General features: G+C 39.4%; 1 protein-coding gene across 1 annotated transcript; it reads right to left on the bottom strand.

Moving 5' to 3' along the window:
- Positions 1–5,354: 5,354 nt before the first annotated feature.
- Positions 5,355–11,511, bottom strand: rnd1a (Rho family GTPase 1a). The gene is made up of 5 exons (XM_063014976.1): positions 11,392–11,511; positions 9,138–9,225; positions 8,631–8,740; positions 6,415–6,549; positions 5,355–6,302 (listed from the first exon to the last, which is right to left on the bottom strand). Exons 1-5 carry the CDS (start codon positions 11,509–11,511, stop codon positions 6,063–6,065), a joined length of 693 nt encoding a protein of 230 aa, XP_062871046.1. The 3' UTR covers positions 5,355–6,062.
- Between the last annotated feature and the right edge of the window lie 1,647 nt (positions 11,512–13,158).

The following is a 13,158-nucleotide window of genomic DNA, read 5'->3' as shown; positions in this document are numbered from 1 at the left end:
ATGGCCAAACATGAGCATCCATCAGCATCGTAGCCCCAAGGCATCATGTCCGTGTGTACCGGGGGAAGGGTGGGCTTTGTTTGGAGAAGCCAAGAAATGTCCTTGAGCTAAGAAAAAGGAAAAATGTCTGAAAATGAGGGTAAAATTAATTCATTAATGTTAGCAAACATGCCACTAAAATTCAAATGATCTTTCTTTATGTATGGATTATTATGTTTGCATAATGAAGAGAGTATATTAACAAACGGAATAAAGAATGCAAAAATTTACCAAGCAAAGACGAGCAATGTGGTGAATGTAAATGTTTAATAGAGATATTATGCAAAAAGCAAGTCTGATTGGGAGCACATTGTCTATGCTAATGTGCTTATTAATGCTGATTATGTGCATTCATCTTTGATGGGCTGCAGAAAAGCCATAGTAACCCATGTGTGTCTAAGTGCAGGGGGGCTGCATTCGAATGCTTGGGTGTGTGTATGATTTAGAAGACTGGCTCTATACGGCACATCAGTAAAAAGACAGCGTACGTTTTCTTGATCACTTCTTATCTTTCTTTTCTGAGTCTAAGCTGTAGGGTAGTTTTGACTGTTTCACATGGTTCAAGCTCATTAGTGGCTTTGCATCAAATGTAGAGGGTTTGAAGCTGCTAAGCCGTACAATGACATTCGTATTTTCGTCATACATACTGATACTGTATTTTCTAAAGGGTTGCGCAGTGACCAAGCTGGTAGAGTATAAGTGCTGCTCAGCAACATGGGTCCTTGACACCTGGGTTTGACTCAGGATCTTTGGTTTCTTCCAACCTCACAAAAATGGTAGGAGGGTAGACCGGCTGCTCTAAATTGCCCTAGATGTAAGAGAGTAAATGCAGGAGCATGTGATGCCCAATGATGGACTGCCGCCATTGCCAGACTGTTATTCTGCTTTGTGCCCAGTGTGGCACAAACAAGTGGCACTGAACCCACTGCAATTTCTTATCTGTCTTTTTTTAGTCTAAGCTGTAGGGTAGTTTTGACTGTTTCACGGGGTTCAAGCTCATTAGTAGCCAGGCATCTGATGGACAGGGTTTTAAGCTGCTAAGCTGTCCAATGACATTTCATCTCTCAAGGTCCGTATCCGGTACATACTGCTGATACTGTATTTTCTAAATTGTTGCACAGTGACCAAGCTGGTAGAGTAAGTGCTGCTCCACAACATGGGTCCTTGACACCTGGGTTTCATTCTGGATCTTCAGTTTCCTCCAACCTCCCAAAGATAGTAGGAAGGTAGACTGACTGCTTCAAATTGCCTTAGATGTAAGGGAGTAAATGCAGGAGCATGTGATGCTCTGTGATGGACTGCTACTAATTTACAGTTTGTTATTCAGCTTTGTGCCCAGTGTGGCACAAACAAGTGGCACTGAACCCACTGCAGTGCTGACCAGGACGACATGGTTAGTAAAATTGAATAAACAAATAATTAAATTACATCAAGTGTTTATTAAAAGTACTCAAGATTTTAGAGTGCTATCGGTCAAATGGGTGTCTACACAGAGAGGATTGGCTATTTCTGGAAGCAGAATAGCCAAAGTCCTGCAATGGACCGTCACCCTGTCCAAGATATTCCTGTCTTGCGCCTGGAGAAACCGGACCTAGCAAGCCCCTGACCAGGATAAAATGAAATGATAAAATGAAATGATAAAATGAAACGAACATCTTTGTTTACCTTTAATATAACAGCGATAAAATGAAATAGCCAGTTAACAATACTAAAGGTCATTTGACATTGTTACTATATCTACCATTGACGCTACAGTGCAAAGAATAAGTGCGCTCCTCCGTGTCTGCAATCTTTCAATACATTAGAAACCAAGGGAGCATTATGTTGCACTCCAGGGAGCAATCTGGGTTTGTGGAAATGTTATATTGAGAGAGTATCTTGCAGACTGAGCCTCATCTGCAGTGGAGCTATCAGACTACAAACCCCAGGGGGGGTAATGCCATGCTCCCAAAAACTGCAGTGGTGGAGGAAGGGGGAATTCATATATCTGCCACGGTGCTGGAATCACCATGAAATCTGCACAAACACACAATAAATCAGCATTTTAATGAAGCCACAGCTTATCCAAGAACATTTTAAAACACGCAAACACACATACAGGCTCCACATATTTGAGGTGTGTTATCATTAAGTATGTACAAAAAGACATAGCTGGATAACATACCTTAAACCTGGCACGTTAAATACTTTATCCTGGTTAGGGTAGTGGTGGGTCTGGTTACCCTGGAATCATTGGAGGCAATGCAGTAACACACCCTTGACAGGATACCAGTTTATTGCAGGGCTTCGGCCAATCCTCTTTTTTTAGACATGGCCAATCAGTTTCACTTTTACATTTGTGGCATTTAGCAGACAACTTACAATTATGACTGAATACAATTTGAGCAATTAAGGATTAAGGGCCTTGCTCAGAAGGCCAACAGTGACAACTTGGTGCTAGTGGGGCTTGAACCAGCAATCTTCTGATTACTAGTCATGTCTGTATTTAGATACCCAGCCAGTTAGGGATTCGAACCCTAAATCCCAGAGGTAGTGGGCTAGCATAATATACCAATGAGCCAATAGGTCTATATTTCTATTTTATACCTTTAATTCTATTGACTCTACATAGATGCTGATGTTGCTTAAAACACCGTAATTTTTTTTTTTTATTCATTCTGGTCAGGGTAACGATAAAGGGACAAGAACCAATAGGGTGCAAGGAAGAACAGAAATTTCCAGTAGTGTGTAGCAAACTCTGTAACTTTCATTTGTATAGACATAAAAGTAAAGGGCTTTTGCCTGCCTAACCATCATCTTTACTGTATGTAGGGGCAAAAGACAAGAATGTGTGAGAATGTGTGTTAGTGTGTTTACCCTGTGATAGACTGGCGACCTGTCCAGGGTATTCCCTACCTTTCGTCCAGTGAATAAGACCCACTGTGACCCCGGATAGGTAAGAGCAGTGTTAAAACAGACAATGATAAATAAATGAATATATTATTAGAGGTGATTTAATGACAAGCAGCAGTTGAAAGGCTGGATGAAAGTCTGAGAGCTGCTGCTTTCAGTCACACTATTTTAATGCAAATACTTGTTTTTGGAAGCCAGTCACAGGTATTTGGTAATGAGGCTTGAAATTAGAATTTTTTTTTTGCATCTGATTACTTCAAGAACTACTTTTAGTTGGTCATTCTGTATCAACATAATTTTCTGTCTGACTGCACTTAAATGGAAAAAAACAAAAATAATGTTTTAATGTCTTGCTGCAGTTCATTACAAAATTGTTGGTAATAGATACTCTCAAGTCTGTCTCATCTGATCTGTTGTCAAAGTTTGGAAATTCCCAATAGCTAATGTGTCTTTGCTTTTTTTGAACATTATTTGCAACTCATGTTGGACTTCCATATGATTTACTTTTCAAAGCGGTAAAACATGCTAGCCCACCAGTGCTGAGATCTCAGGAGCTTACACTGGGTCTACAATTGTGGCCTCTGCTGGCTGATTGACTCTGCCTGCACAATGAGACAGGAAAGAATGGAAATCAGTACGTGACTCTCCGTGCACAAAACGGATCCCCATATAAACCCGCATCAGGCAGGTGAAAAGATGTGGTCGGAGGTGTGCAGCCCATAGCACCATGTGACGGTTGTGACCTTCCTCGGTCAGGAGTGGAAGTCAGGAGCAACAGAGGCGAATTACAATAGGGGAATTGAATACGACCGAATTGGGAGAAAATTGTGGGGTGCATAAACGCATAAACAAAAATACAAAGAGAAAATCGTTTTTTTATTCTTTTATCATTACAAGTAAACACATCTAAGTTTTTGTCCATAATAATTACCCCCTTCCCCATCCTCCTATCAGCCTTTTGTCATGGCATCCACCTTAGACAGTTGCTAGGCAACACTGCAATTTTTTTTCGCAGTATATAGACGTATGCATCTTCTATACATGACAAAACAACATGTACACATCAAATGCACTTAGTCTGTGCTGTCACATTTTGCACCTACTAAAAGACAAAAGACAAAAATGAATGCAGAGACCAACTGACTGGAAGTTAGAAGACGTAAACGTAGTCAGTCTGACAGGACCAGCTTGTGAGTTTTACAGACTGAAGCAGGTACACTCACACCATGCTGTTTCCAATAGTATTTGATGCTATCAGTGGCAGATGCTGAGTCAGGAGCTATTCATCTTGTTGAACTGACATGAAAATCAATATATGGTTTACCAGTGAATACTCAGGAGTATTGTCAGTGCTAGTTTTTCATGACATCACAGTGGAACGTGACTACAAATGTGCAGTAGTGATTTGGGTTTTTATGAGATCTTGTGTAAAACAGTCCGATCAAATACCCAGAAGATTCAGGATTGGTGCAAAGACAATAAGGAATCTGGGGTATGGTGATGACTTTGTATTACTGGTCACATCACAATAAGAATTACATGAGCTGGAGTGTTGTATCGACAAGGATGTGAAGAAATATGCTGATTAATGCAGCAAAAATGAAAGTGATGACACAGACTGAATAAGTTCTGGAGAGTATGGTGGAAGGTAGAAGATTGAAACAAGTGGACTCCTTATATTTGGGAAGTAAAGTAGCAAATATTGTAGAATGTGCTGGTGAAGCCCGGCATTGGCCATGGTGGCGATTGTCAAAGATATAAAGATAATTATAAGGAAAAACAACACTTACCACCATCACCAGGCTACAATTGATAAAAGCTTTGATCTGGCCAGTAGTCATAAGGATGTGAAGCTTGGACATAGGAAGAAAGGCTTTTGAGAACTGCTAAAAATCTCATGGAGGAAGATGATGACCACTGAGCAAATGTATGAGATGGCCAGAACCGAAAACAAGCTACTGAACCAGGTCCTGCAAGTTATGTTACTTTGGGCATGTATTGAGGCACCCACATGACAGCACTACAGGCAGGACTTGTAGAAGCGATCAGAAGATGAGAAAGACCAAGAACAAGCTAGACTGATGACATCACAAAATGGATTGCATTATCAGGGTCTAGTCTGCTATAAGTCACACAAGACAGACAGCATCAGAGAAAGCTGCCCCATTTGTGCAGCCAACCATCACAAAGCAATGATATCTTAGTGTTGTGAAGTGAAAAAGCCAGCCTAAATTATTTGTCATTTTATAGACAATCATATCTGTGTAGATGCCCAACCAGCCAATAGCACAGCTGAAATTCAAACCCGGATACTGTGGTGTGAAAAAGTATTTGCTCCCTTCTCAATTTCTTCTATGTTTGCTAGTTTGTCACATTTAAACTAAGTTTAATATAAGATGAAGACAACACAAGCAAACACAAAATGAAGCTTTAAAATGATTATTCCATTTAATAAAGATAAAGAGTTCTCACGGTGGTTCACTGGGGTCCCAGAGCATTTGTAACCATTTCCAGACTGGTAGATTTTAATAACTTTGTTTTGCATCTGTATTTGATACTTTTTAGAACTAGTTCAGGGAAAGAGGGCACGAACTTTTTACAGCACTGCAATTGCACACCATACTATAGTATGGTCTGGATTAACAATCTGAGACTTCAATTTCATAGCTAAGCAAATATACACAAACCTGTGTTCTTTTAACTTTGTGGCACAGTTTTATTGCCCATTACAGTTTTAAGTGCACATGCAATTTTAAGTTATATGGTTTTAGCCCCAGTCACCCAAGTATGTAAAATTATTCACATGAAATTACATTAATCTCAGTAGGGTTCATGATGATAAGCCTTTTTATTACAGTTTAAATGCACCAACAGTCCACTCTCCAATTTATACACACCATTGTTTAAAATGCCCAATGATACAACATGGCATTCAAGTAAAGTTTAGACAGTTGCTTTTAAGTTAGAAACCAAACCTTCAGCAGTGTCCATTCTCTATGATCATGAAAAATACAGGAAATCTGAAAATGGCAAAAAAATGAGTGGAAAAGAGGGGTCAAAGGTCACAACCTGTCCACTCCCCTTATAATGTAAAATCGTATCTTTGTAGGTCGGTCTTGGGAAAGTCTGCTTTACATGACAGTGCAGCTCTTGCTTCTCTCTCTGCTGAAAGAGGAGCGGAGAAGGTCTGTCCTACTAGTCAGGTGCAAAATGCCTTTCCGGTGGGCGGGGCTTGGTTTGACGGGCGGCTGCTGTTTTTTCAGGCAGGATGCTGCTGCAGAGCGGAACACGCTGTGAATGCTTTTTTCTGACGTGAATGCTGAACACTCCAGATACACCTCTGCTCCCACCTGCTTCGCCAGCAAGGACCCCTACAGGTACATCAGTCAAATAATCAATTAATCAATACAAAACAAAACACTTTATTTAAGTGATTATATTTCACATAATACTCAGTATGCTATTGGCTGAAAATTGGCTGACCTGTTCGTTAGAAATGGGTACCATTTTCTGATTGGACAGCTCCATCAGTGTGCACACATCAGTGCGCAAATCCCTCTTACAGCCAACCAGAATGATGCGAGTGCTGGGGCAGAGATCCATGATCTCAGACTTCCACTAAAGAGAGAGAGAGAGAGAGAGAGAGAGAGAGAGAGAGAGAGTGACAACAGTCCAAGGAAGGCCCTTTTCTGTACCAGCATGCCTTTGCCTCAACCCCATTTGAAGAATTGGAATACCATCCAACATCAGAGTCTGCTCTTTTAACTACATCATCACAAATTCTCACAGACACAGTTCAAAAGGCTGTTATAAGTGCAAAGGAAGCAAGAGCAACTCCATATTCTTTTTGGCCATGTAGTGAATATTTTCTATGGCCAATATTTGAAAACACTTTCTAATTGGTGGGTTTAGCCATGTCAGCCACACCCAATGCAAAGAATCAAGCACACAGCCAGCAAGACTAGAGGGGGCCTGTGGTAGCCTAGTGGGTAGGGCTTTGGGCTATCAACCGGAAGATTGGCGGTTCAAATCCAGGCTCTGCTATGTGGCCACTGTTGGGTCCTTGAGCCAGGCCCTTAACCCTGTCTGCTCCAGGGGCGCCGTAAGTTGGCTGACCCTGCGCTCTGACCCCAGCTTCCAACACCAGCTGGGATATGCGAAGAAAGAATTTCATTGTACTGTACATCTGTATATGTATATATGACAAATAAAGGATATCTTTCTATCTTTTCTAGAGATAGTAAAGTTTACTGAAGAGCTCTGTGCTATTGTAAATTGCACTGCTGTGTAAGCCACTTAGTGGAGAGCTAGCGAGAGACACACACACACACACACACACACACACACACACACACACACACACACACACACACACACACACACACACACACACACACACACACAGAGCGAGAGAGAGACACTCAAACTCAAAAGAAGCTTTATTGGCATGACAAATAAAGACATTCGTATTTCCAAAGCAAGTTACAGAGAAATAATAAAAAATAACAATAAGAAAGAACAAATATATACAAAACATGTGCAAAAAATAGAATAAAATAGAATAAAATATTAATAATTTAATATTTAAATTATTAATATATAAAACACACACACAAAAAAAGAGAGAGAGACGCACACACACACAAACTGATCGTTATTACTACCTCAATAATGTAAATATTATAATTTTTATTGTTATTATTTTGCACTGTTTTTATTAATATTTTATTCTATTTTATATTTTTGCACATGTAACTGTTCTGTATATATTTGTTCTTTCTTGTTATTTTTTATAATTTTTCTCTAACTTGCTTTGGCAATACGAATGTCCTTATTTGTCATGCCAATAAAGCTTTTGAGTTGAGAGAGCCATAACCGAGCTACAGAGAGAACATGCAGAAAAGAAGCAGTGCTCTTAGTATAATGACAAATAACTGAGAAATAAACTATAAACTCATTTAATTATGTTAAATCTGATTCGTTCATGGCGCGAACTGAGCTTTTCGAGCCTAACTTACATCACGAACAAGTACAGGGAGCGACTGAGGGCTCTGTACCAGGAGCTCCGTGTCTGCCTCTCCTCCATCCCTGCCAGAATAGGGCGATTGTGTGCATCATCCCAGGCTCAGTTTTCCCATTAAAATTAAGTCACGTTTACCCCTCCCTCCCTAAATGACACCTCATGGTGTGTGTGCGTGTGTGTTAGCAGTCCGAGGGATGCAGAGTGTAAGTTTTTTAATACATTTTAGACTGGGGTGACTTGACATTTTGCATACTTTCAAAGGGTGCCGTGACTGAAAAAAGGTTGAGAAACACTGAATTAAAGTACAACACCATTGGACTTAGTAGCAGTATTCTTTGACATGATGACTCAAGCTTTACCATCTTTCACTCTGAAGGACGAATTTCTGCCCAAATAAAAAAAAAACAGAACTGCAAGTGTGAAAAAACAAATTGGATTTGTTTTCATAGTTCAGGCTTGGCTACTTAATTCTAGTAAAGGAAAATCTTAAGGCTGGACAGAATGTTCCAAATTCTAGTGCAAATCCTACCCAAAATAGTCAAAGCTATCATAGCAATTCTGTAGTGATACATTTTGGAGTAAAATGCTCAACAAGCACACAGTATGGATGTAATACTCAGGTGTCTACATAAAGTTTGCCATGGAATGAAATATAACACTATATAAATGTATTTACCTTTTTCAGAGAGCTGTCGACAGTGTCTGGCCGGCTGATGTCGAAACACAGAAGCACAGCATCTGAATCGCTATAGCAGAGTGGCCTGACATTATCATAATACGGTGAACCTACAGGAGAAACACCACAAATAACAGTGAAAAAATGAAATTAAATTTATTATGGTTGTGCTCCAAATATTAAACTAGCAGAAATACATTAGATATTATGCACCACTAAACAGTCAGCTATAAAATTATTGGCACCTAGTGTAATAAAAAAGGTGTAATAAAAACATATTTATTGTTAATTAGCGTTATCTCATGCAGAAAATTACTGTTAACTTAGAATTGCAATAAACAAGGCCTATAAAATATTTACCACAATCATGTCACTATTTTAATCAACAAAAAGTATTTAAATCATGATCCTAAATATATTATATGTCTTATTTCACTGGGTATTTAAGAACTTCTTACTGGCATGTAGACAATAGAACATTGCATTGTCATAAGGCCGATTTCTTACCTGATGTGTCCCATAGACTAAGCTCTATGTGCTGATCGTCTATGTCCAGGCCAGCTGTGTAGTTTTCAAACACTGTTGGGATGTATGTCTGTGGACAATTACAATAACATGCCATGATTAGTTCAGTCTTTATCAAAACTTCTATCCTCTAGTCCATGATCTGCCAAAACAAGCTATAAGCTTTGTGTCTTTCTGGGCACTTAATAATGTTGTGGCCCTTCTCAAGAATCACAGTGCAACCAACCTGTGCTGCCCCAAAGACACCATGACGGCCCTTTTTCGGAGCAAGCCACATGTTTGGACCCACACTGGGCACATGCTGCACCAGCTGGTAAAGTAGGATGCATTACTGTCCCTGGCTTGTTCTGGATTGTATTTTCTTTCCTTTTTTTCAGAGAATTTGGTTATCACCAGCAGGTGGAGAAGCTTGCCATATTGCAAGCAGTTTTATTTCTGTGCTATCCCTTTTCTACCAACTTTCTTTGTTGTGGGATGCAGAGGTTTATGTGTTTGTTTGTTAACTTTGGTTAAGCATCCTGCAAACTGGAATAATCATAAGTGTGGGGCTCTACCTGGTGCCACAGTGGCCAAATGCAAACATTCTGTTTAAAATTGTACCAACTGTCAAAAAAGCAGTAACTCTCTCTCTCTCTCTCTCTCTCTCTGTTTTTATCGGATAACAATTTCAAAGCGCAAATACTCATTATAGTACTATCCTTACAGTAACAAAGCCAATTCTCTACAACCAAGGTAGACTGAATGGTATTGCTGGAGATACCAAGCCAGCTTTTTATGCCAGTATCAGTCCTGATAAAATATCTCCAGTATGGGACAAATACGTCTCTGATTTGTAGCTAGTTTTAGTCATCTTGTAAAGGATATTAGTTGGGAAACTTTACAATCATGGAGACTTGGGGTCAGTCCTAGGCTCTGTTTACACTAGTGTGTTACACTTGGGTTGTCAGACATCCTCCCACGTCCCGAAATCATGCCACTGAATAAATTACCTTGCCACTGGGATGGTACCCTCAATGATGTGTGGCCATCTTTCTCATGGGAAAGTATATACAAGTCATATATAGTACAAGAGTGCAATATGTACCTTTAAAGGGCTAATATATATACATACACTGATCAGCCATAACATTAAAACCACCTCCTTGTTTCTACACTCACTGTCCATTTTATCAGCTCCACTTACCATACAGAAGCACTTTGAAGTTCTACAATTACTGACTGTAGTCCATCTGGTTCTCTGCATACTTTTTTAGCCTGATTTGAATGTTCTTCAATGGTCAGGACCCCCACAGAACCACCACAGAGCAGGTATTATTTAGGCGGTGGGTCATTCTCAGCACTGCAGTGACACTGACATGGTGGTGGTGTGTTAGTGTGTGTTGTGCTGGTATAAGTGGATGTGCTTTAAATACCTTGTCCACTCACTGTCCACTCTATTACACACTCCTACCTAGTTGGTCCACCTTGTAGATGTAAAGTCAGAGACGATCGCTCATCTATTGCTGCTGTTTGAGTTGGTCATCTTGTAGACCTTCATCAGTGGTCACAGGATGCTGCCCACAGGGCGCTGTTGGCTGGATGTTTTTGGTTGGTGGACTATTCTCAGTCCAGCAGTGACAGTACCTCATACCAGCACAACACGCAACACCATGTCAGTGTCACTGCAGTGCTTAGAATGAACCACAACCCAAATAATACCTACTCTGTAGTGGTCCTGGGAGAGTCCTGACCATTGAAGAACAGCATGAAAGGAGCTAACAAAGCATGCAGAGAAACAGATAGACTACAGTCAGTAATTGTAGAACTACAAAGTGCTCCTATATAGTAAGTGGAGCTGATAAAATGGACAGTGAGTGTAGAAACAAGGAGGTGGTTTTAATGTTATGGCTGATCAGTGTATATTACAGGTACTTATTATAGGTATGCATTTATGCACAATAATCACAATAATGATTCTTTCATTTATTGTTAGAAACAATATTAGGAATTATAATACATTTGAAAACTGATTTTTAAAATCTTGAATAAAACAGGAAAGAGAAAAAAAGCATATATACACAGACATGACTGGATATTGCTTATGTTTATGGATATATACACATATATTCACATGTGCTACATAATAAATAAAAAATTAAAGCACATTAATAACATGTTGTCGTGTTAAATTATAATGTTTTTACATAAAACTCTTTGAGAATGTACCAGTAACTTTAATAACTAAGTGTAATTTTACCTCAGGGTAAGAGTCCTTCGCGAGCACCTGTAACATAGCTGTTTTACCGCACTGCACGTCTCCTACTAACACCAGTTTACAGCGCACAGCCGAAGCTTCACTAATTCTTCTCTCCTTCATTTTGAACAAAACAAAATGATGTAGAAAAATAAAACGACTCTTTAATTTTTTGTTTACATTCACGTTTTACTGTAAGTCCGGTGTTTCATGGCAGCAGCAGCAGCTTATCTGAGTGAAAGCCGTTGGCTGTCTGCGTAGTCAGACAATTGCAGTTATTTATGCAACCAAGCCATCCAATCAGCGCTGCTTATCACTGCGCGCGCCGTAGTGGCCCCGCCCCCGAGATGTAGACCACTCCATGGCACGATTGTGTTAGTGACAACATTCGCTTCAACTAATGACTCAAAACTGTGATTAAAATTATGATTTTAAAACCCACCATAGAAAGAACTCCGGACTAAAGACATTTTAACGTCATGTTTTACACACTTTAGTTACATTCATGACAGAACAGGTAGTTACTCGTTACACAAGATTCATCAGTTCACAAGTTTAAAGTCAAACACAGTCATGGACAATTTTGTATCTTCAGTTCACCTCACTTGCATGTTTTTAGACTGTGGGAGGAAACTGAAACTCCTGGAAGAAACATGCAAACTCCACAAAGAAAGGACCCAGAGCACCCCACCTGGGGATCGAACCCAAGACATTCTTGCTGTAAGGCAGTAGCGTAACTAGGAGCTCATGGCCCCCCTCAACAAATGTATATACAGTATATATATGTGTGTGTGTCTGTTTTATTCCATATATATCAGTGTTCTATCTATCTATCTATCTATCTATCTATCTATCTATCTATCTATCTATCTATCTATCTATCTATCTATCTATCTATCTATCTTCTATCTATCTATCTATCTATCTATCTATCTATCTATCTATCTATCTATCTATCTATCTATCTATCCATCCATCCATCCATCCATCCATCCATCCATCCATCCATCCATCCATCCATCCATCCATCCATCCATCCATCCATCCATCTATCTATCTATCTATCTATCTATCTATCTATCTATCTATCTATCTATCTATCTATCTATCTATTACTTTACACTTTTGTGATGGCAGATGTGTTTACAGGAAGAATAGTGCAATAGTGTTGGAATTTTCAAAGACCTCAGTGTCAGTGCTGGGAAGACAAAAAATATAAAGCCAACAGTAATCTGTGATCACAGTGTCCACTGATAAAAGATTAAAAGAAGATTAACAAATGTTGTGCCCATTAGATCATAGTTACATTACTGGTAACAGTCTTAAAATAAAGAACATGAAGTGAAGTTACTTATAACATACTAAAAGGAACATTCAAGTCATTTTCCAACATATTTTTGTCTAAGTCCTTGGGAAGAGTTGGCTATCTACATGTATAATTCATTTTTCTAGCTAGCTATTCCCTGTAACCCCCTTCCTGATCATGATCTTCTTATTTCTGTTTACTGCCTTATATCATACTCATAATTATTACAATGACAGGAATAGCTCATTTAGAAAGGAAATGTATGTGGGTCTGAATGCAAGTATGTGTGGGTGCATAGGAACAGTTGTGTAAGAGTATTTGTGCACTGGCCAGACTCAGCCAGGGACAGATGGTCTAATCTTCCATAGTCCTAAACTACAGGAAACAGTGAATTCACATCTCAGTTGGGGAGCTCTTTTCAGTAAACCATGAGCACACAGACTTCTCACACTACTCACCTTCCT

Source organism: Trichomycterus rosablanca, chromosome 19, assembly GCF_030014385.1.
Source record: "Trichomycterus rosablanca isolate fTriRos1 chromosome 19, fTriRos1.hap1, whole genome shotgun sequence".
NCBI lineage: Eukaryota > Metazoa > Chordata > Actinopteri > Siluriformes > Trichomycteridae > Trichomycterus > Trichomycterus rosablanca.
Note: the sequence above shows the minus strand (reverse complement) of the source record. Positions and strands in the feature narration are given on the sequence as shown.

Excerpts from the sequence above, each read along its gene's own strand:
- rnd1a (XM_063014976.1), bottom strand. The coding sequence starts at position 11,511 with ATGAAGGAGAGAAGAATTAGTGAAGCTTCGGCTGTGCGCTGTAAACTG. Across the intron at positions 8,741-9,137 it reads TAGTCTATGGGACACATCAG|GTTCACCGTATTATGATAAT; the intron begins GTAAGAAATCGG and ends TTTCTCCTGTAG. Across the intron at positions 6,550-8,630 it reads TCGACAGCTCTCTGAAAAAG|TGGAAGTCTGAGATCATGGA; the intron begins GTAAATACATTT and ends CTCTCTCTTTAG.